This window comes from Oncorhynchus mykiss, chromosome 20 (assembly GCF_057628025.1).
Source record: "Oncorhynchus mykiss isolate SJ-2025 chromosome 20, ASM5762802v1, whole genome shotgun sequence".
NCBI lineage: Eukaryota > Metazoa > Chordata > Actinopteri > Salmoniformes > Salmonidae > Oncorhynchus > Oncorhynchus mykiss.
The window spans coordinates 11804412-11827729 of record NC_143041.1 but is presented as its reverse complement, the minus strand read 5'-3'; the positions used below and the strand labels follow the sequence as shown (position 1 = coordinate 11827729).

The 23318-nt window shown below is 42.7% G+C and overlaps 2 protein-coding genes across 16 annotated transcripts in view; both read left to right on the top strand.

Moving 5' to 3' along the window:
• mpripb (myosin phosphatase Rho interacting protein b) overlaps window positions 1–9108 on the top strand; it is a 71315-nt gene extending 62207 nt beyond the window's left edge. For 3 of the 7 annotated variants that reach the window (XM_021575559.3, XM_021575554.3, XM_021575557.3), the window contains 6 exons: window positions 5716–5875; window positions 5962–6075; window positions 6209–6295; window positions 6437–6602; window positions 7194–7279; window positions 8080–9108. In XM_021575559.3, the coding sequence (XP_021431234.3) occupies window positions 5716–5875; window positions 5962–6075; window positions 6209–6295; window positions 6437–6602; window positions 7194–7279; window positions 8080–8148 (682 nt within the window). In that variant the 3' untranslated portion in view covers window positions 8149–9108. Of the gene's footprint in view, window positions 1–5715; window positions 5876–5961; window positions 6076–6208; window positions 6296–6436; window positions 6603–7193; window positions 7280–7700; window positions 7773–8079 lie in introns of all 7 variants that reach the window. The other 4 variants (XM_090212222.1, XM_021575555.3, XM_090212223.1 and 1 more) reach the window with 3 other exon arrangements.
• A 2141-nt stretch (window positions 9109–11249) lies between these two features.
• Window positions 11250–23199, top strand: si:dkey-94l16.4 (uncharacterized). Of its 9 annotated transcripts, none has more exons than XM_036955682.2 (6): window positions 11250–11519; window positions 13205–15717; window positions 17498–17591; window positions 18523–18572; window positions 20198–20241; window positions 20529–23199. In XM_036955682.2, exons 2-6 carry the CDS (start codon window positions 13210–13212, stop codon window positions 20584–20586), a joined length of 2754 nt encoding a protein of 917 aa, XP_036811577.2. In that variant the 5' UTR covers window positions 11250–11519; window positions 13205–13209; the 3' UTR covers window positions 20587–23199. The 9 variants fall into 9 exon arrangements, with proteins under 9 accessions (XP_036811577.2, XP_090068344.1, XP_021431225.3 ...); XM_090212218.1 differs by having other exon boundaries at window positions 20198–20271; XM_021575550.3 differs by having other exon boundaries at window positions 13205–15732.
• Window positions 23200–23318: the final 119 nt, after the last annotated feature.

The following is a 23318-nucleotide window of genomic DNA, read 5'->3' as shown; positions in this document are numbered from 1 at the left end:
GGGTTTTAGACCATTTTAGACCATATCCTTCCTCTGCACTTATGGACTGCCCTTTTTAATTCAATCCATGTGGCCGGATGTGATGCAGCCTGGATTCGAACCACAGACCCAGGTTCGATCCCAGGCGGTGTCAAAGCCAGCCGTGACCGGGAGAACCATTGGCCCAGCGTCATCCAGGTTAGGGGAGGGTTTGGCTGGCCGGGATTTCCTTGTCCCATCGCGCTTTAGCGACTCCTTGCAAGCTGTCTTCGGTCGCCAGCTGGACGGTGTTTCAGCTGACACATTGGTGCGGTTTGCTTCTGGGTTAAGGGAGCAGTAGTGTGTCAAGAAGCAGTGCGGCTTGGCAGGGTCGTGTTTCGGAGGATGCATGGCTCTCAACCTTTGCCTCTCCCGAGTCCATAGAGGAGTTGCATCGACGGTACAAGACTGTAACTACAAATTTGGATATCATGAAAATTTGTTTACAAAAATGTATTCCATCAAATATCCACCACCATATTTTACAGTAGGTATGGGGTTCTTTTCTGCTTATGCATCCTTATTTCGGCATCAAACCCACCACTGGTGTGCATGACCAAAGAGCTCTATTTTCATGTCATTTGACCATAGCACCATAGCGCTAAAAATAGTTAACATACGGTTGTTGATGTGAAGAAATAAAATGGGTGCATTCTGTCAGAGGAATTAGAACTTTGATCAATGACATCACTGTCAGGTTACCATGACAAGGGCGGGGTCGAAGTATCATTTTCTTTTTATGTCTCTTGTTCCGACCCCTTCCCAGTGCCAGCTACGTAAGAGATGTAGACTGAACAAAAATATACACAACATGTTAAGTGTTGGTCCCATGTTTCATGAGCTGAAATTAAAGATCCCATAAATTTCCATACACACAAAAATCCTATTTCTCTCATATATTGTGCACAAATGTATTTACATCCCTGTTGGTGAGCATTTCTCCTTTGCCAAGATGATCCATCCACCTGACAGGTGTGGCATATCAAGAATCTGATTAAACAGCATGGTCATTACACAGGTGCACTTTGTGCTGGGGACAATAAAAGGCCACTCTAAAATGTGCAGTTTTGTCACATAACAGAATGCAACAGATGTCTTTTGAGGGAGTGTGCAATTGGCATGCTGACTAGGAATGTCCACCAGAGCTGTTGCCAGATAATTCAATGTTAATTTCTCTACCATAAGCCACCTCCAACGTCGTTTTAGATCATTTGGCAATACGTCCAACCGGCCTCACTAACGCAGACCATGTGTATGGCGTAGTGTGGGGTCGAGCGGTTTGCTGATGTCAATATTGTGAACAGAGTGCCCCATGGTGGTGGGGTTATGGTATGGGAAGGCATAAGCTACGGACAATTGCATTTTATCGATGGCAACTCTATGCGACGGAGATGTCGGGCTGCATGAGGCAAATGGTGGTCACACCAGATATTGACTGGTTTTCTGATCCATGCCCCTACTTTTTTTTAAGGTATCTGTGACCAACAGATGCATATATTTTATTCCCAGCCATGTGAAATCCATAGATTAGGGCCTAATGAATTGATTTCTATTGGCTGATTTACCTAAATGAACTGTAACTCAGGAAAATCTTTGAAATTGTTGCATGAAGCATTTATATTTTTGTTCAGTGTGTGTGTGTGTGTGTATGTATATATATATATATATATATATATATATATATATATATATATATATATATATATATATATATGTATTATATTATATTTTTTATATATATATATATAGATATTATATTTTTTTATATAGATATATATAGATATTATATTTTTTTATATAGATATATATAGATATTATATTTTTTTATATAGATATATATAGATATTATTTTATATATATATATATAATATATATATATAATATAATATAATATAATATAATATCTATATATATCGATATAAATATATATATATACAGTGCCTTGCGAAAGTATTCGCCCCCCTTGAACTTTGCGACCTTTTGCCACATTTCAGGCTTCAAACATAAAGATATAAAACTGTATTTTTTTGTGAAGAATCAACAACAAGTGGGACACAATCATGAAGTGGACATTTATTGGATATTTCAAACTTTTTTAACAAATCAAAAACTGAAAAATTGGGCGTGCAAAATTATTCAGCACCCTTAAGTTAATACTTTGTAGCGCCACCTTTTGCTGCGATTACAGCTGTAAGTCGCTTGGGGTATGTCTCTATCAGTTTTGCACATCGAGAGACTGAACATTTTTCCCATTCCTCCTTGCAAAACAGCTCGAGCTCAGTGAGGTTGGATGGAGAGCATTTGTGAACAGCAGTTTTCAGTTCTTTCCACAGATTCTCGATTGGATTCAGGTCTGGACTTTGACTTGGCCATTCTAACACCTGGATATGTTTATTTTTGAACCATTCCATTGTAGATTTTGCTTTATGTTTTGGATCATTGTCTTGTTGGAAGACAAATCTCCGTCCCAGTCTCAGATCTTTTGCAGACTCCATCAGGTTTTCTTCCAGAATGGTCCTGTATTTGGCTCCATCCATCTTCCCATCAATTTTAACCATCTTCCCTGTCCCTGCTGAAGAAAAGCAGGCCCAAACCATGATGCTGCCACCACCATGTTTGACAGTGGGGATGGTGTGTTCAGGGTGATGAGCTGTGTTGCTTTTACGCCAAACATAACGTTTTGCATTGTTGCCAAAAAGTTCAATTTTGGTTTCATCTGACCAGAGCACCTTCTTCCACATGTTTGGTGTGTCTCCCAGGTGGCTTGTGGCAAACTTTAAACGACACTTTTTATGGATATCTTTAAGAAATGGCTTTCTTCTTGCCACTCTTCCATAAAGGCCAGATTTGTGCAATATACGACTGATTGTTGTCCTATGGACAGAGTCTCCCACCTCAGCTGTAGATCTCTGCAGTTCATCCAGAGTGATCATGGGCCTCTTGGCTGCATCTCTGATCAGTCTTCTCCTTGTATGAGCTGAAAGTTTAGAGGGACGGCCAGGTCTTGGTAGATTTGCAGTGGTCTGATACTCCTTCCATTTCAATATTATCGCTTGCACAGTGCTCCTTGGGATGTTTAAAGCTTGGGAAATCTTTTTGTATCCAAATCCGGCTTTAAACAACAGTATCTCGGACCTGCCTGGTGTGTTCCTTGTTCTTCATGATGCTCTCTGCGCTTTTAACGGACCTCTGAGACTATCACAGTGCAGGTGCATTTATATGGAGACTTGATTACACACAGGTGGATTGTATTTATCATTAGTCATTTAGGTCAACATTGGATCATTCAGAGATCCTCACGGAACTTCTAGAGAGAGTTTGCTGCACTGAAAGTAAAGGGGCTGAATAATTTTGCACGCCCAATTTTTCAGTTTTTGATTTGTTAAAAAAGTTTGAAATATCCAATAAATGTCGTTCCACTTCATGATTGTGTCCCACTTGTTGTTGATTATTCACAAAAAAATACAGTTTTATATCTTTATGTTTGAAGCCTGAAATGCGGCAAAAGGTCGCAAAGTTCAAGGGAGCCGAATAATTTCGCAAGGCACTATGTATGTATGTGTGTGTATGTATGTATGTATGTATGTATGTATGTATGTATGTATGTATGTATGTATGTATGTATGTATGTATGTATGTATGTATGTATATGTATGTATGTATGTATATATGTATATATGTATATATGTATATATGTATATATGTATATATGTATATATGTATATATGTATATATATATATATATATATATATATATATATATATATATATATATATATATATATATGGGGTATACTGGCAAGAAAGTGGTATAAATGGGACTGCAAAAATTACTGCTGATCTCCTCAAAAATTAAATCAGCTGATCAATAATTTCAATTGGCCTGAGTCTCTGAGCCTATACAGATTGACGAGAGTTGTAGCATAGGCTGCGCAACAAGATTACAATTTACATAAACTTTCAATTTACATTAGCAAAGGAATGTCATGTGCCGAGAGAGGGTTCGGGCCTGCAGTTAAAATGTACTGTAAATATCCCACTATAGCCTCTAGCCAGTACACATGCTTTTAACAAACACTTCAACTATGCAAGCACGTTTCCATCTTAATCATATTACACCCTTGAATAATGCAATCACACCACATTATGCTCTTGAATAATGCAACAATTCACAAGCATGTGCAGACAATGAAAGGGTTTGTTTTCTCGTCCATACACTCATAACATTTTAGTTTCAAGGCAAAAGCACAGTTACTGCTAGCTAGGTAAAGCTACCAACCTGCTTCATCAAGTGCTTCACCTGCTTCATCAAAAATGAGTAATTACCCCTCTAACACGGATGTAAAAGTAAAGTACCTACCTTACACCCATTAGAACAAACCAGGCTTCATTTTTATTAATAACATGCAAGTCCTTACGTGTGGTAAAAGCAAATTCTGACTGAAAACGTGGGTAATTCACTGGGGAGTTGAGATCAGCTGTTTTACGTGGCTCAGTGCAGCCAGCCAATCACCATTGACCGTTTTGTTTTTTGCTACTGCAATTTCCGATAAAAACCCAACAAAACATGTTTCCTTATATTTGAGACAGTCTATACATTTCAGCTGTTTCAAAAACGTTGATCTGTTATGATTTTTACTGTTGGAGTGTTGGGCTCCACAAGACAATTCTGTTTGTACTGCCCTGCTTGGAGGGGAGGGAAACTGTCGGGCGAGTGTCGTGCACTACTTCCAGACGTAGCGGTCGAGACATGAGAAATTGCCAGCTTTACATTACGGTAATAAATATATTCTTTGGATTTATTTCGATACTTTTCGACAATCTCCTATTTTCGTCAATGGCTCTGTTCATTATGAAGAGGTCTCTGAGTTTATACGTTTTGGGCTGATAATTAGTTGTGATGACGTGTGAAGGCATTTCTCCTCGCCTGCCCAATCTGCAAAGGTCATGATATCACATGACACATAGTTCACCTCAGTCACAGGTGTAACTGCAGATGTCCTGTCATTGCATATTATGAACATCAGTTTGAGCAGCAAAACAGCGTTGGGGGGAAAGTTGTCCATCTGTCAAAATGGGGATATTCAAGATAACTGAATTTTGCAATGCCGTCTTTTTCATTCAAGTTCAAACCCAACCCAGAGCCATGGGAATGAAAGGTTGGGCAAAGCCAGTATGTGAATGTGACTGTCTGTGCCTTGCCAGCTGTAACTAGGGCAACCTGGAACTGCGGTGGCGGCTAGTGATCTTGCCAAGGCTGGAATTACAGACAGACACATTTCCAGTTCTGTCAGGCCAAGGGCGTTTCATCAGTCTGTCTGGTGTTTATTAAGGAACTGATTAGGAGCAGTCTGGCTCGGTCTGTCTAGACTCTAGATGCATTGAAGCACCACTCCAGTGTCTGGCCAGAACTAAAATATGAAGGAAGGAGTTTTTGTAATTTCCCCCTTCCGAACCTGGCTCCTTACAGGGCGTTTCCCTGCTCACCCTACAAAATGGAGTTTTCTATGCTCTGTACTACTATTTCCTTTGGTCAGCTATTATGAGGGAAAAGAGAGCTCAGCATGGTCTTTGGTTGAGTCTCCTGAGTGTTGCAAATATAAAGGTATGGTATTGGTTGGGTGAGTGTTTTGCCTTGTATGGTCTGACTTACCGAGTGTTTTCCTGTGTTAACTCTATCTCCCCCCCGTGTTGCAGAGAGGAGCTGTGTTCGTTCCAGAGGGAGATCGAGGTGCTGTCAGAGCAGTACTCTCAGAAGTGTCTGGAGAACGCCCACCTGGCCCAGGCCCTGGAGGCTGAGAGACAGGCCCTCAGACAGTGTCAGAGGGAGAACCAGGAGCTCAACGCACACAACCAGGTGCACACACACACACCCAGGCACACACACACCCTGATAATAGTCCTCACACTTACCATGACACCTAATGTGCCTTGTGTCTGTAGGAGCTGAACAACCGTCTAGCTGCAGAGATCACTAAGATGCGCTCTATGGCCACTGAAGCCGGGGGTGGAGACGCCTGCAACGTCACACATGGGAAGGAACTGTACGAACTAGAGGTAAGCTCCTCTCGAGGTGAACCCAAGATTGGACTTGATTTGAAATTAGCTGAACTCTTCCTGTTTGTCAAAAGGGGACAGTTCTTTATGCTGAAATGTGCCACTGAATCTTAGTTTTCCTCTTCCTTGCCAGGTGATGTTGAGGGTGAAGGAGTCGGAGGTCCAGTATCTGAAACAGGAGATCAACTCTCTGAAGGATGAACTCCAGGTCGCCCAAAGAGTAAGTCCCGAGACCCAAGTTATCTACAACTGCTTTTTATAGTTTTTCAATGTATTTTATACTATTTTCTCATTTTTTTTTTATGCTGAGGTTGTATTCCTCACCCAACCTCCCTAAACTATGTATCCTTCGTCCCGCCAGGATAAGAAGTATGCAACGGACAAGTACAAGGACATCTACACAGAGCTGAGCATCGTGAAGGCCAAAGCAGAGCGAGACCTGGGGAGGCTCAGAGAACAGCTGCAGCTGGCCCACGAGGCACTGGGGGAACCCTCACTGGAGGAGGTGGAGAGGGCAGGAGGATATGGTAGGAATATAGAAGACTTTCTATCCTTCTACTCCATATGTTTGCTATAAATGACACCCTATTCCCTACATAGTGTACTACAAATGGCACCCTATTCCCTACATAGTGTACTACAAATGACACCCTATTCCCTACATATAGTGTGCTACAAATGGCACCATATATCCCTACATAGTGTGCTACTTTTGACCAGAGCCCTATGGGTCCTGGTTAAAAGTAGTGCACTATATAGGGAATAGGGTACCATTTGGGACACACACCGTTGCCCTGAACACTGACCATTTTTCTCCTTACACATAGCACTATTACCTCTGAGCGTTCAACCTTTTGATTGGTTGGTGGTTGTTTCGGTCATGACCAATGTGCCACAATGCCTCAATTTGAATTTGGCCTCTGAATTTACATAAGAAATTATCTAATGTCAAATATAGTCCAGACTGTCTCCAACCGGCAACACACTGACCCCCTTTCAACATCAGCCAGAGTAGTCTATTTATTACAGTAGCGTCTATAGTATACAGTTCAGAAGCTGCAACTAGCCCCTTTTTCCAAATGACTTGTCGTTAAAGAAGCTGTCTGATATCTCATCAGATATCATGAAGTCCAAAAGCAACCCTGACATTCTCAAGATGGCGGCTGCTGCCGCAAAACGCTCAGAGCGCACCATGAGGTCAAAGGTACGTCTTCTAAACACCTGAGTAAGACATCTTAAATTGATTTACACAGTAGAGGAGAAGTTTCCCGCAGCTGAAGGTTGTGTATGGAGACCGTTCAATATTAGCCAAGTGCCATTGACCTGTGACACACTGCCACCTTCTGGTTAACTACTGCATTGCACTGCAACTTTTTACTTCCCCAGCATGTGAATGTACTTTATTGGGTGGGTTATTGGGCCTATGAGGATGCAGCAGTTTTATTTAATTACTCTTAAAACCTTGAAACAATCCCTTTGTGCATCTATTTCAGTGTGGGTTAGACTGGTTCTATCAGATGTAGAAAAAAGTGTACCAACACGTGTCAGGAAACCTGGTAAGTGTGGTGAGGTGTGTTTCACCTCTTACTCTCACATGCCGGTGTGTTTCCCCCTTCTGTCCTCAGTCTGTGGCTCGTGACATGCCCTGGGACAGCTAGGGCTGCCTGAGGACCTATAGGCCTACCCTTCTCCTTTAGGTAATTTACCCAACCAGACTACAACGAACAGGATGCCAAAATCACACATCGTTAGTGGGTTTGAATGGGATCACCTTTTTTTTTAAAAAATTGCTGCCATTGGGACCTTACAGAGAAATATCACTTTAACCAAGGAGAGAAATGAGCGCACGTCTCTGTGTGGATCGTTGATGATACTCCTCTCTGTTTGCATCAATCTGCTTCCTCAATGATTCAGTCCTGTCCACTTTAAAGTCACAATCAAACCTGGCCATGGTCATTAACAGTTTTTTTTTTTTTGTCTCTCTGTTTCTCTCTCTGTCTCCAGAGTCTTAAGGAAGGTCTGACGGCCGAGCAGCGACTCCATCTGTTTGACAAAGACACGAAGGAGTTCTGACAGTGTCGCCTGCGTTGAACCGCTCCACCCACCTTGCTGCATGTTTAGAAAGCCCACTATATTTTAGCTAGGGAATGACTTATTTAGAAACACACTGGTCACCACACACATCGTATATTCAAAAAACATGGTATGAAGATTGAATTTTATGTCTCGGCTCAACATTCCATGCACTTCAGTTACTGTGACATTTTGTTTGTTTTTCCAGCGCCATGTCTTACTGTAATACTCTGTACTGTTTTTAATGAAGCATCTATCATGCAGACACTAAAAAAAGATGGCTGTGTAAGCTACTGTTTTAACTCCTTAGTCTGTGTGAATAGCCGAAGGAATAAGTGTAATGTTGTAATGGCTAAACACAACTACATAATGATGGAATAATTACTTGCGTAAGCAAACCGTAGGAACAATCCTGCCTTCGGGCCTGCGTATTATGCTAGGTGAGGTCATGTTAATTATTCTTTCCACCCTCTTATCATTTCAGCACAGATTAATGTCTGGCTCAGTAAACAAGCTATGGAAAGAAAATGTTTGCCTGCATCATTGTACAAGTAAACTATCTGCTACGTTGGATGTTGCTCCTCCATTGTCTGAGTTGTTGGCTTGTATATGATTAATATTAACATCATAGAATATGTTTTCTGAAACATAGGACCATTTTAAATTACCCCTGGAAGGTGACTGCTGAATAAATACATTATGGATGGGATTTGCTGATTATACTATAAATATATACATTTATATAATTGTTTTCCTTCTCTGTAATCTTATTGGTCCAGCTGTATGGGAGGATTTGGTTTGTATGTAGTCTTGTTCAGTGGCAATCTCTTTGTATTTATTTAAATGTTTTTGGATTATTGTCTCACATGGCATTCCCTCTGTACTCTACTATTGTAAATATACAGCCAATGTACACCAACTGACAACAGGTTTATTAGCAATAAATATTTTTGCACCCTGTCTTTTCGTTGTTTCCATCTACTACACTGTATTACTCATTTTCCAAACTGATTAAACTAACCAGCATTACATAGTATTAGTATGTAGTTAAATTACACTGATCATCTAGACTTTGCACAGTTCAGATGTGAGAGGACTGCAATCATATACTACTGTAGGTTTCCTATCAATAACTTGTGCATTCGGAAAGTATTCAGACACGGACTTTTTCCACATTTTGTGACGTTACAGCCTTGTTCTAAAATGGATGACATGTTTTTTACCTCAACAATCTATGCACAATACACCATAATGACAAAGCGAGAAAAAAAAGGTTGTTTGAAATGTTTGCAAAATTTAAAAAAATAAAATACCTTATGTATTCAGACCCTTTGCTATGAGACTCGATATTGAGCTGAGGTGCATCCTGTTTCCATTGATCATCCTTGATGTTTCTACCTGGGGTAAATTCAATTGATTGGACATGAGTTGGAAAGTCATACACCTGTCTATGTAAGGTCCCATAGGTGACAGTGTGTCAGAGCAAAAACCAAGCCATGAGATCGAAGGAAACGTCCGTAGAGCTCTGGGACAGGATTGTGTCGAGGCACAGATTTGGGGAAGTGTACCAAAAACTGTCTGCAGTATTGAAGGTCCCCAAGAACACAGTGGCCTCCATCATTCTTAAATGGAAGAAGTTTGGAACCACCAAGACTCTTCCTAGGGCTGGCTGCCCAACCAAACAGCAATTTGGGGAGAAAGGCGTTGGTCAGGAAGGTGCCCAAGAACCCAAGGGTCACTCTGACAGAGTTCCTCTGTGAAGATGGGAAAACTTCCAGAAGGACGACCATCTCTGCAGCACTCCACAAATCGGGCCTTTATTGTAGAGTGGCCAGACGGAAGCCACTCCTCCGTAAAAGGCACATGAACGCCCACTTGGAGTTTGCCAAAAGGCACCTAAAGACTCAGACCATGAGAAACAAAATTATCTGGTCTGATGAAACCAAGATTGAACTCTCTGGGCTGAATGCCAAACGTCACGTCTGGAGGAAACCTGGCACCATCCCTATGGTGAAGCATGGTGGTAGTGGCATCATGCTGTGGGGATGTTTTTCAGAGGCAGGGACTGGGAGACTAGTCAGGATTGAGGGAAAGATGAACGGAGCAAAGTACAGAGATCCTTGATTAAAAACCCGCTCCAGAGCGCTCAGGACCTCTGACTTGGGCGAAGGTTCACCTTTCTTACAGGACAACGACCCTAAGTGTAACCGATGTGAAATGGCTACCTAGTTAGCGAGGTGCGCGCTAATAGCGTTTCAATTGGTGACATCACTCGCTCTGAGACCTTGAGTAGTTGTTCCCCTTGCTCTGCAAGGATTGCGGCTTTTGTGGAGCGATGGGTAACGATGCTACGAGGGTGGCTGTTGTCGATGTGTTCCTGGTTCGAGCCCAGGTAGGGGCAAGGAGAGGGACGGAAGCTATACTGTTGCATAAGCACAATGTAAAGACAACACAGGAGTGGCTTCGGGACAAGTCTTGAATGGCCCAGCCAGAGCCCGGACTTGAACCCAATCGAACATCTCTGGAGAGACCTGAAAATAGCTGTTCAGCGACAGTCATGATCGAACCTGACAGAGCTTGAGAGGATCTGAAGAGAAGAATGGGAGAAACTCCCCAAATACAGGTGTGCCAAGCTTGTAGCATCATACCCAAGAAGACTCGAGGCTGTAATCGCTGCCAAAGGTGCTTCAACAAAGTACTGTGTAAAGGGTTTGAATACATGTAAATATGATATTTCAGTTTTTATTTGTAATACATTTCTTAACATGTTTTAGCTTATTCTTTATGGAGTATTGTGTATAGATTGATGGGGGGGAAAATAGGTCAATCAATTTTAGAATACGGCTGTAACGAGATGTGGAAAAAGTCAAGGGGTCTGAATATTTTCCGAAAGCACTGTATATATGTGGACACCCCTTCAAATTTTTGTATTCGGCTATTTCAGCCACACCCGTCGCCGACAGGTGTATTACAATCGAACACACAGCCATGCAATCTCCATAGTCAAACATTGGTAGTAGAATGGCGTTACTGAAGAGCTCAGTAATCACTCCAGTCAAACTCCACACAACATTCATGTCTTGAACGCTGCCCGCTTTCCTACCTTCCCATAATGCTTCACTGTGTTCGCCAGCTGACAAATGCTGTTCTTGAAGTGCAGCTCACGCGCGGAGAGTAGCAAAGTAGCTACAGCCAGGGATTTTTTTTCTTTTTCTTTTTACATTTTTTATCCCGTTTACAAAAGTGGATTTTTTTTAAAGATATAGTTTGGCGTTTTATGGTACTAGCAGATGGGGTCTTGAACGAGATGTTGGGTGGGACTCACTGTTGAATTGGACGTTTCTAAAGCCCCCCCACTCCTTCCCGTTTGGGTAAGTTTCAGTCTCCTGCAGCGCAGTATGCTCGCTCTTTTGTTTCATATGAAAGGCCTAGCAAGTTAGCTTAGCAAGTTAGCTAACCACGAATAAGTCAACGAGGGTAGTTAGCTAGCTATATTTGCTAGATGCATCACTTCGCCGTTATGTGCGGGGAGATCGATCCCCAAAGCTGAGTGGCACTATATCCAGCAAATGTTCAAGTATTGTATTATGATAGCCACCAGCCATCCACCCCTTGTTTCACAATAAGCTAGCGTTGCCATAGCATTTACAAATTAACTTGTCATGTCAGATCCAGAGCAGAGCATTAGCTAGCTGCAGTTTGTGGTACGCGGCTAACTATCTAACTTTGGCGTAGCGCATTGCGAACTGGCTACAATTGATAACCAGAACAGCACTTATCCTGTTTACTAAGTGAACGTGTCATGTATGGTTCATGTAATAACTAGCGAAGTAGCTAGCTGTTCTTGTAGTGGCACGATCATCCTTCACATTTGGCTGAGTGAAGACACACAAATGTAGGTAATCCAGGACTAATAGCTCTCGCCTGTCAACTGTCATTCCAGTTCCGGTGAGTGTAGCTAACTAACTAGCTAAACATACATCGTTTGTAAGAAGGCAGAGGGTTTCGAAGCCAGCTGTCAACTTGTTACTTTCTCTTAACACTATATTTTGGTGCATTTCTAGCAAACACTTCTGATTTGACCACTTTTCCCAGCTCAGCTTGGTCACTACACGCTAGTGTGCAATTTGGTTGTTCAGTATTTGCATAACTCGTGGGACACTAACACTTCTCTTCAACAGTACGGAAAATTGAACTTTGACAGCCAACGGAAACGTTAGCTAACCTTTTAGGTTTTACTTCTGTGTTGTAATTTTGAACACTGAACGTTTGCACTTCGGAGATTTTACTGAAGATGGGCACATTGAACTTTCTAGTTAGCAAATGATCTAATATATTTGATATAGCTAGTTAGTTGTTGATAAGCTACTATGTAGCTAACGTTAGCTAGCTAGAAAGATAGACAACGAAAGTTAAAATCCACTGCTGTCAAATGTGCTTCTGGATGATGGAACCTAGCCTGGAGATCCGACGTTGGATTGAACGTCGGGCATAAATGAGGGTTTGGATCAGGAAAGTTTCCTCTCATTAACGTTACCTATACAAGCCAGAACCTTGATTAACATGATATGTTAACTTTACCGGTTGTCTGTGCGATTGATCCTTTTGGAGGTAGGATTGTGAATCAATATATCCCCAAGAAAGTGTAATTACATCAACTTTTCAAGTGCTGGTAGTGCATTCAGATTTATCACCTGAACTATATAAACATGTGCATGAGCTCGGGAAGTATGCATGCGCTTTGAAAAGTTGGCACAATTATACTTTACTGTGGATATTGTCTCCTATTCCTACCTGCAAAAGGACCAACCGCATGGACAACTGGTAAATTAAGTTAAAATATAATTTTATTTAACATTCTGGCTTGTAGGGGTCGTAAGAGGAAACTTTCTTGATCCAAACTCTAATTTATGCCGGACGTAGAATTCAAAGATATTCATTGTCAGGTTTCCAGGCTAGATGGAACTCAATCTTGACCTATATCCAATCATGTTCCCACTGAGGTCAGCAAAAATAAATACAATGTCAACATTTCTGTATTTCTGCTCAATTTCAGTTGCTATGGAGCAACCACCGGGGGACTCTGATTTACAGCCCCAAGACCTCTCCTCCACCCGTAGCCTCGCTGCTACCATAGACCTGACCGCAAAAGGTGAGGTTTGCCTCGTTAAAGCCAACTCCATGGAGGCCCTACAGGTGGTCAAGCCTTCAAGCTGGTACCCAGGCTCTGGGAGCAGCAAGGGACTCTCCTTCCCAGAAACTGACCCCAACCACAAGCTTCAACCAGGAGACCAGATCCAGCCGAACAATGCCTTCTCCAACACTACAGTCACCCTCTCTTATGTAAGCAGGTCTCACATCTTTTCCACTCATGACTCTCTCTCTCACCATTCCTCTCTCTACGGCGTACCGTCAATCAGCAAGTTCTCAACAATGGATGGCTACCTGCAGCAGATGGACAGGCCTCTGGGCTTAGCGCCCCAGTCTGAAATGTTTGACTCTATGCCTCCAGCCCAGGTGATGGCTGAGAATGTGGCAGGGGTGTGTCTGATGCAGCAGTGTCATGAAATCAACAGCAGTCAAGTTGCCTGTAATGGAAGAGTGGAGAAAAACAATCCTCCTCAGAGAACGAGTTCAATCGAACACAGTCTTTCTCAGGACACAGACGACAATGCAGGACTGCAGAATGGCAGGAGTAGCAGCAGCAGCAGCTGGTCTAATTCTGCAATATGTATTGATTCCTCTCCAGAGCCTCTCACTACAGACATGGAGGAGGAAGGACAGAGGGCTGACTCAGAGGTTCTCTTTTTCATCTCATCTAGAACGGAGGAGCCTGTCCTCATCCAGGACAGCATGAGTCCCAGGGACCTGTGTTCTCATAGTAGGGAGTATATCAGTTCTCTGGGGGACACGGTCTCTCCCTCTACCTCACTGGATGACGTACAGAATGTGTTCATTCTGCCTCAGGCCTCCTGCTCACCCAGCTTTGAAAATGATGGTGATAATGCACCAATGTTAGATACCAGCAAGGACTACCAGCAGCCAGGGCATAAACCCAAGGCAGATTCAGAGCCTATTGTTGACTTGACAGAAGACAAGAGCACTCTCCCAGAGGTTTTAGAAAAGAAACCAAAGGAGACGACTGCTTCTCACTTGAATGGTAATGCAAAGGCAGAGCAGAGGACTTTTGAGAGGAAACAACTTCCCCCTCGCTCTGGCAGGGGGACTAGGTTAGAGGCCATAGTGATGAACATAAACCCTAACTGGTATAAAGTATCCACTAAGAAGCCCAAGACCTCAAAGACCCAAACCCAGCCTCTGACAAATCCCCAGACTCAGAGCAGTCCATCTAAAGCCGATGTTAGTCCTAACAAACAGACCTCATCTGTAGGGAAGAAGAAAGTCCAGAATAAAGTAGCATCTAGCTCAGAGGGAGAGACTAAAGTAAAGGCAGACGCAACGAAAGGCCGTCTGGATAGCATTAACAGGAACACAGACAGTTGTAAAGAATCTACGTCAGATTCTGAACACACCCGTTTTTCCAAATATCCACACAACCACAGTACATCTCCAAAAACCTCCAGCCCACCCTTTGCAGATCCCGAGCCCTCCGAGGTGGATGTACTGACTGTATCACCGCCACTTAAAACATCCCCAAAAAGCCCTGGGAAGCATAAAGTGAAGACTGCATGCAGGGAAGCATCTTCTCCCACAGCTAAAACAGCGAAGGTAACCCCTGCTCCCAAGAAGAAACGGAAGAAACCCAGACTGGGCAAGTTTTCTGCTATGTTCTCCCCTCAGGAGCCTGAGATAAAACTGAAATATGTCAACTACAAGGAGGAGAAGAGGGATATGAGGAGGGACACTTTCTCTCCTTTCATCCACATGGGCCTTAAACCCTCCTCCACCTCCCCTGCCAACTGTACTGTCATCAACTACCCTGAGGAGGAGAAGCCCAGGCAGAAGAAGGGTCAGGGGCAACAGCAGGCTGGAGGCTCAGGGTCTGGGGGTTTCATCCCTGGGGCTGTACCCTCCACCTCCTGCCTCCAGCTGGGCCGCATCTCCACCCATAGCCAATACCACAGCTCCCTGGTCTGCTGCCTCTGTAGAGGCTCGGCTAACGCCATGGACCTGGGGGACCTCCACGGGCCCTACTACCCTGAGGGAAACAGACCCAGCGCTAAACTCCCTGCTAGGACCCCAGGCCTCAAAGAAGAGGAGGATTTCAGTGACTCCGACTCGTCCTGCAGCATGAGAGGCCGGGGCAGAAAGTGTGCTCGGCCCCCGGGGGTCCCCTGGCCCCACAAACCAGGTCCACGGTTGAACCAAGAGGGCCTGCTGGGGAGGTGGACTAGCAACAGTGACCCTTCAGGCAGCCCTGCAGCAAAGAGGGCCAGGATTGAGAATGGGGCTGGGGTTACATCTGAGGCTGCAGTAGAGGACTGGTACAGCCCCCCTGTGGTGCCTCTAGACCAGTGTGAGTACTGGCTCCACGAGGACTGTAGCATCTGGTCTGCAGGTGTGTTCCTGGTGAAGGGGAGGGTCTACGGTCTTGAAGAGGCGGTCAAGGTGGGTCAGGAGACGGTAAGTTTAAGTCTTGCAGCCCAGGAATAGATGTGCCTCTGTTTAATTGAGTCTCTGTTGATTTAAGATTGGGGTGTATACGTTGAATTCGGACCCCTAGACTTTTTCCACATTTAGTTACATTACAGCCTTATTCTAAAATGGATTACATAGTTTTTTCCCCTCTAATCTACACACAATACCAAATAATGACGCAGTACTTTGTTGAAGCATCTTTGGCAGCGATTACAGCCTTGAGTCTTCTTGGGTATGACGCTATAAGCTTGGCACACCTGTATTTCTGGCGTTTCACCCATTCTACTCTGCAGATCATTTCAAGCTCTGTCAGGTTGGATGGGGCCGTCGTTGCACAGCTATTTTCAGGTCTCTAGAGTTGTTCGATCGGGTTCATGTCCAGGCTTTGGCTGGGCCACTCAAGGACATTTGATACTTGTTCCGATGCCACTCCTGCGTTGTCTTGGCAGGTTTTCATCAAGGATCTCTCTGTACTTTGCTCCATGAATTTTTCCCTGACTAGTCTCCCAGTCCCTGCTGCTGAAAAACATCCCCACAGCATGATGCTGCCACCACCATGCTTCATCGTGGTGCCAGGTTTCTTCCAGATATGACGCTTGGTATTCAGGCCAAAGAGTTTAATCTTGGTTTCATTAGACCAGAGAATCTTGTTTCTCATCGTCAGAGTCCTTTAGGTGCCTTTTGGCAATTTCCAAGCAGGCTGTCGTGTGCCTTTTACTGAGGAGTGGCTTCCGTCTGGCCACTCTACCATTACATTTATTTCTTTTGAATGTACTTAACCTTTTATTTAACTAGGCAATTCCGTTAAGAACAAATTCGTATTTACAATGACGGCCTACCAGGGAATACTGGGTTAACTGCCTTGTTCGGGGGCAGAACAACATATTTTTACCTTGTCAGCTTGGGGATTTGATCCAGCAACTTTTCGGTTACTGGCCCAACGCTCTAACCGCTAGGCTACCTGCTGCCCCAGATTGGTGGCGTGATGCAGATATGGATGTCTTTCTGGGAGGTTCTCCCATCTCCACAGATGAACTGTGGAGCTCTGTCACCGTGACCATCGGGTTCTTGGTTACCTCACTGACCAAGGCCCTTCTCTGATTGCTCAGATTGGCTGGGCGGCCAGCTCTAGAAAGAGTCTTGGTGGATCCGAACTTCTTCCAATTAAGAATGATGAAGGCCATTGTGTTCTTGGGGGCCTTCAATGCTGCAGACATGTTTCTGGTACCCTTCCCCAGATCTGTGCCTCGACACAATCCTGTTTCTTAGATCTACGGACAATTCCTTCGACTTCATGGCTTGGTTTTTGCACTGACATGCACTGTAAACTGTGGGACCTTTTATATAGACAGGTGTGTGCCTTTCCAAATCATGTCCAATCAATTGAATTCACCACAGGTGGACTCCAATCAGGTTGTAGAAACATCTCAAGGATGATCAATGGAAATAGGATGGCCCTGATCTCAATTTTGTCACATATTGTGTGTAGCTTGATGGGGAAAATGTATTTAATCAATTTTAGAATGAGGCTGTAACATAACAAAATGTAGAAAAAGTCAAGGGGTTTGAATACTTTGACTGCACTGTATGTAGTGTTCTTTATCTCCCATAGGGAATGGACTTTTACCATGTTTTTGTAGAAGTGTGTAATAGTATCAGACTTCTGTTTAGCAATGTAAAAATATTATAGCAGCTTGTATTTTGGTCTTGGCCTGGAACACAACCAATTAATTATATTTAGTGTTTTCAGACATGTTCTCGCTGCCATAACCCGGGTGCCATGTTGGGCTGCTTCTTCAAAGGATGCCTCAACAAGTATCACTACAGGTGTTCTCTACAGTCAGGTGAGTCTCCCCCTCTTTGTCCCCATCCCTAGCTTGGGACCCTTCTACTTCTGCTTAGTAATGGGACCAGTTCCAATACTTGTGCCAAAGAAGGGAGGAGGGAAGGATGGCATTTGGAAGCATCTCAACCAGGCATCCAGGACTAGGGAGTATACTGGGTCTTCACAGAAGTCTGCCATGATTCTAATGCAGGATTGTGTGTATAGTCACTGCCTGCTGTGTTGACACCTATTAGTTCTCCAGCCTGTCACTAACTGCTACAACATCTGACTGATGCCGCCCAGTTCTCCTAGTAAACATTACCAAGCCTAGTCTAGCAGCCGAGACAAGGGTATATTAATCGGGAAGCAAATGGGCTGAAATGGGGAGGGACCTGAATTTGTCCAATAAGAAACGCTTGTTTTCGTCTTTCCGTTGCAAAACGTTTTGCCACGAAGAGCGTTAGACTACAGAGGACCTGCAGTCTGTTGCTTGTCAAGGCATTCAAATGGGACTTGGTTGCAGTCAGACAAAGTTTGAGCCACCTCAGTGACTGATAATATTCGTAGTCTTTTCTGAGACGTGATTTATCATAATGTTGCTTTATATCTGTATCTTATTCAAACAGACATCCAGCAACGTTCCCTGATTGTCTATTTTGTGTGCCGAATGCCATGTTTTCCCACAGTCTGGTAGAGGGCTGTTTCAGTTGAATGTTAGGCCTAATACTGTGGTTGGATAACAGTATGGGCACCCCAGCTCCACGGACGTGCCCTGTATGTTCTGTAAATGGCTGTTCTAAGCGGAGGTGTGTGTTGCAAGCTCTCTCTGTTACAACCTATCCCTATCTGTAGCCTGTTGGTGTGTGTGGGAGCTGGTTCGGCTGCTGTTTGCTATTGAGCCATCTGATGAATCACTGTCTTTATTGATCCAAGCATTCTTCTCCTCACAGACTGTGTCCTCAATGAAGAGAACTTCTCCATGAAATGCACCAAGCACAAGGTATGGATGGTTGATTAATTGAAGTGACTGCTAGGTTTGATCCTTACTAAACCGGTCTCTCTGTCTCTCTCTCTCTCTCTCTCTCTCTCTGTGGTTGTCAGTGATTTCAGTCTCACTGTATTGTACAAATATTGTCTTTGTGGAAGAGTTGAAGCTGGCATGAAGCCAACAATTTATCAATCCTCCATTTTATGATTTACTGTACATCGCTAAAATGAAGTATAGCTTCAGTTCAGCATTGACTTACAGCCTGAATTGTAAATGTATTAAATAGATTTGTTTCCTCACCCTTATATACACAGTAACCCACAGTGAAAACATGTTTTTAGAAGATTTTGCACATTTATTGAAAATTAAATCTAGAAATATCTTGTGTATTTATTCACACTCATGAGTAAATACTTTGTAGAAGCACCTCTGGCAGTGATTACAGCTGTGAGTCTTTCTGGGTAAATCTGTAAGAGCTTTCCACACCTGGATTGTGCATCATTTGACCATTTTTTTATTATTTTCAAAATTCTTCAAGCTCTTTCAAATTGCTTGTTGATAATTGCTAGATAACCATTTTCAGTTCTTGCCATAGATGTGTAAGTCAAAACTGTAAGTCGGCCACTCAGGAAAGTTAACTGTCTTCTTGGTAAGCAACTCCTTGTTTTAGGTTATTCCCAATCTGGCCCTCATAACATCATGGCCACTTAATCATCTCCAGCTTCCAATTGGCTCATTCATTCCATTAATGCCTTGTTGCATACAGGATGTATGTTTTGGAATATAAATGTGTATACTGTACAGGCTTCCTCCTTTTCACTCTGTCAATTAGGTCAGTATTGTGGAGTAACTACAATGTTGTTGGTCCATCCTCAGTTTTCTCCTATCACAGCCATTAAACTATGTAAATGTTATAACGTCGCCATTGGCCTCATGGTGAAATCCCTGCGCAGTTTCCTTCCTCTCCGGCAACTGAGTTAGAATGACACTTGTATCCTTTCTGGTGTAGTGATATTCATAGTGTAATTAAAAACTTCACCATGCTCAAAAATATATTCAATGACAGGTAAAAACATTGTTTTTACCTATACCAATGGGTATCCTTCTCAAGCCATTGGAAAACCTACCTGTTCTTTGTGGTTGAGTCATCTATGGTTGATATTCACAGCTCGATAGAATTATCTGTAAGGTCACTCAATGTGTGGGGTACAGAGATGAGGTAGTCATTGCAATTTATTATGTGACTTGTTAAGCACATTTGTACTCCTGAACTTATTTAGGCTTGCCATAACAAAGGGGTTGAATACTTTGATTCAAGACATTTCAGCTTTCTGTTTTTAATTAATTGGTAAAAAAAAATGTTTTTTATAAATACACATTTACATTATGTGACATAAAATCTCAATCCATTTTTAAATTCAGTCTGTAATACAACAAAATGTGGAAAAAGTAAAGAGGTGTGAATGCTTTCTGGAGGCACTGTGTACGCAGTCCTCGAAAAACCAGAAGGGAATGAACATTGGGATTGTATTTCTCCAGCCCTTAGCCACTGCTAGTATTGTACAGTACACTGATCTACTTTCAGTGTTAAATGTTTTATTTTCACTGGGATTTTGTGTGTATGCGTTCCTCCCCAGAACAAGTCATTCAAAGGCCCTCCTGGGAACAGAAGAGATGACAGGTGACACAACCAGGACACAGACTACACATGGTCAGTGGTTCTGTTACGTTACGTTATACACAACAGCAACACCTCTCTTCTGGTCTTTGTCCCTAAGAACTTCAGCATTACTAACGTGTGTGTGCACGAGTCACACATTATTGTTACATTCTTTAATAACAATGATGGTAGTAGGGCATTTCTGTGTATATCCAAATCATGAAGTGCTAAATGTTTAAATATCTTTGTTTGGAAACATGAATGTGTTTTTCTTTCTTTAAAAAAATTGAATTTTTTCCGTTCCGCAGGGTTTCTCCTATGAGCCCGGTAACCATGGCGACACTGGAACGCTGTCCTCTGATTTGAAAGCTGGCTTGCTACTCCTCCTGCTACTTGTTCTGTTGCCTTCAAGTGATACACTGCGCTGCACAGACTATGCAGAAGACCACGGCTGTCCTAATGTCCTGTTACCTCTGTCCTTCTCATGGGACTGGACAGGTTACGGAGGCTGATAGATGGGCCAATGACTGAACAGAGGAGTTGGGTGCGGGGCCCAAAGCCAAGGTCACCATTAGAAGAGAGATGTGTTCACGTCGCTTACAGTGGCATGCTAAACACATGCTATTGCGTTGTAATTATTTATTAGGAAAAAGGATTCTCCCCTTTTTTTACTTAAAATGTTGACAATAAAATTGGAGATATTTAATTTTGTAAGATTTGTAAGTATGTGATTTATATATTGCTTATTTATTTTTTTGGGAATCTTGTTGCTTTTGTTTTTACTTTGCAATTGACCTGGAGGTGTTTGTTATTGAAGGCCGGTTGGGTCGTGTTATTTGACAGGTCAAATAGGGTTATTTAACCTGTGTGTTTTTGACATGCAACGACCCGAACAGACTTCCATAGTTTGTGTCTTAAGTTATTAGGAAGAACCAATGCTAAAGATTCCACTTGGTAGAGGAAGTGATGGTCGAATAGGGGTGGTGTGGAGACAGTGCAGAATGGTCTCGTATTTAGATCAACCCCGAGTTTCTCTACAGAACCATTTCTGATTACAATACAGGTACTTGATAATATATTTTCACGAAGACCATACTTTGCTACAAGACTGACAGGTTTATTCTTTTGTGATGAAAACGATACCGGTTTTAGTTCTGATTTACAGTGGGCGGAAGTAGGCAAGGTGTACATTTCAACTGATTTTACCTGCGCTATGTTTTGTCAGCACATTTGTATAGTGGATATGAAGAATTGAGGGAACTGTAGCTCGTGTGTATTGTTCATTCATCCTGTGACTGTACTTCCTCTAAAGAGGATGGAAGTCGCTGAAAGCACTTTGGAGTGGCACTTGCCATGGCTGCAGTATGATCTCCAAAGCGGACTCACCCTGGCCTGTAGCATCTAATTCAGGCACTGCCCCACATAGTTGTTGGTATCGTCAGTAGAGAGAACTTGTTCATCTGTTTTCATTCCATTGACACCATTCCTGTATTTATCTCACAGCTGTCTGGGACTGAAGTGATTGGTCCACACCTTCATTACCGGTCATCTGATCTGCTTTCCTCTTCTGATTTTTTTACTGGGACACAATGGATTGATTTCCCTTCTAGAATTACATTTCCAATGATAATGCAAGCTAATACTTTACACATGCATTATTTGTTTGAACAAGGGCACATGCTAGGACCATTCAACCGTCACATGATGTAAACGGACTTGATTTTAGATGACCTCTGTTGTCTGTAGAATTCCAACAAGTATAGGCAGAAGCGCTACAGTCAGTCTGTAGTTTCTAACCATCGACCACATTTTACATCAACCTTTACCAGGTAGCTGTTGATTTGGTCAGAAAGGTCATCTTCAACCTTCTCCATTCACCTGTTTGTCTGAAGTCGAACCCTCAGCTGAACTCTCCTAAAGCCTTATCACTGCTACTAGACCTCTACTCATTTTCACCGGCTTTGTTGCAAAGACAAATCAGTGTGTGTCCAGTACATTGCCTTTCTGTTGGCCATCCACACCGCTAACCAGGGCAGCTCGAATGTAAACCAAGCAGGTCTGATAGACTGTACATTTAGAGATGTCACTGTGGTTGGTTCATGTCGGTTGTGCTGCCTGGTGGTTAGTTTCTGTGTGTACTTTTCCGTAGTGACAGTAGAGGCAGTGCTGTTCTGAGACCTGTGAAGTCTGTAAAGGGAGACCGAACAGTGGTGACGGTGAATGTTACAGCAGGCCGCTCCCCGGGAGAGGATTCTCACACAGCAGGAGACACGTGTGTGTGTCTGTACCAATATCCACATTAGTATAGCACCTAGAATGAAGCGATGTATTGGGCATGAATTCTAAGTGGTATGGCTATTGAAATGTAGCTAGCTACACATAACCTCTTCTTACCTCCATATCTGGTTATATTGTGCCATCTGTCGTTTTTGTTTATTTTTTGTATGTATTGCAGTGAACCCGAATTTGTCATACTTTGCAAAATGAGCGCCAAACACTCTGCTGGTCCTTATTGTCACAGCTGCTTTATTTAATCAAACTTATGCATTGTACCAGATGGGGCATTTGGATTGTTATTTTCATGGTTGTAAAAATGGGTTTGGTTTGTAATATTGTTTTCATGTCTAAATCTCAGGGCTGGGTCTCAATTATTCAAATGATTTGTGTTTTTGATTTGACCTATGAAATGTTATCACACATTGACTGGAGCAATGCTAACAGTAGCAGGATATTGATCATCACAGCAGAGGCTATGTGTTGGCTACTATAACCTTTTCTTTACAGTCTACTGGTTAAACCTGTTCTTGATACATTTAGTTGTCAGTTGTGTTATGGGTAACGTTTGACAAGGCTGCCAGTGTCACTTCTCTTTCCCTCTTTATTTTAAGGTGACTTTACAGGTGTTATTTTGTACTGTGTGGGTTTACCCCTGGCTAACAGAGCTAGATGTAACTAAAATAAACATTTTGTCGCACCCCCTTTTTTTTGTGTGTGTGACGGCCTCATGATTTTAATAGTTAGTGTATAGACAACCAACTGTTCAAACTTTACATTTTCTTAAACTTCCCATAGAACATGAATCTTCATATTATTGCAAA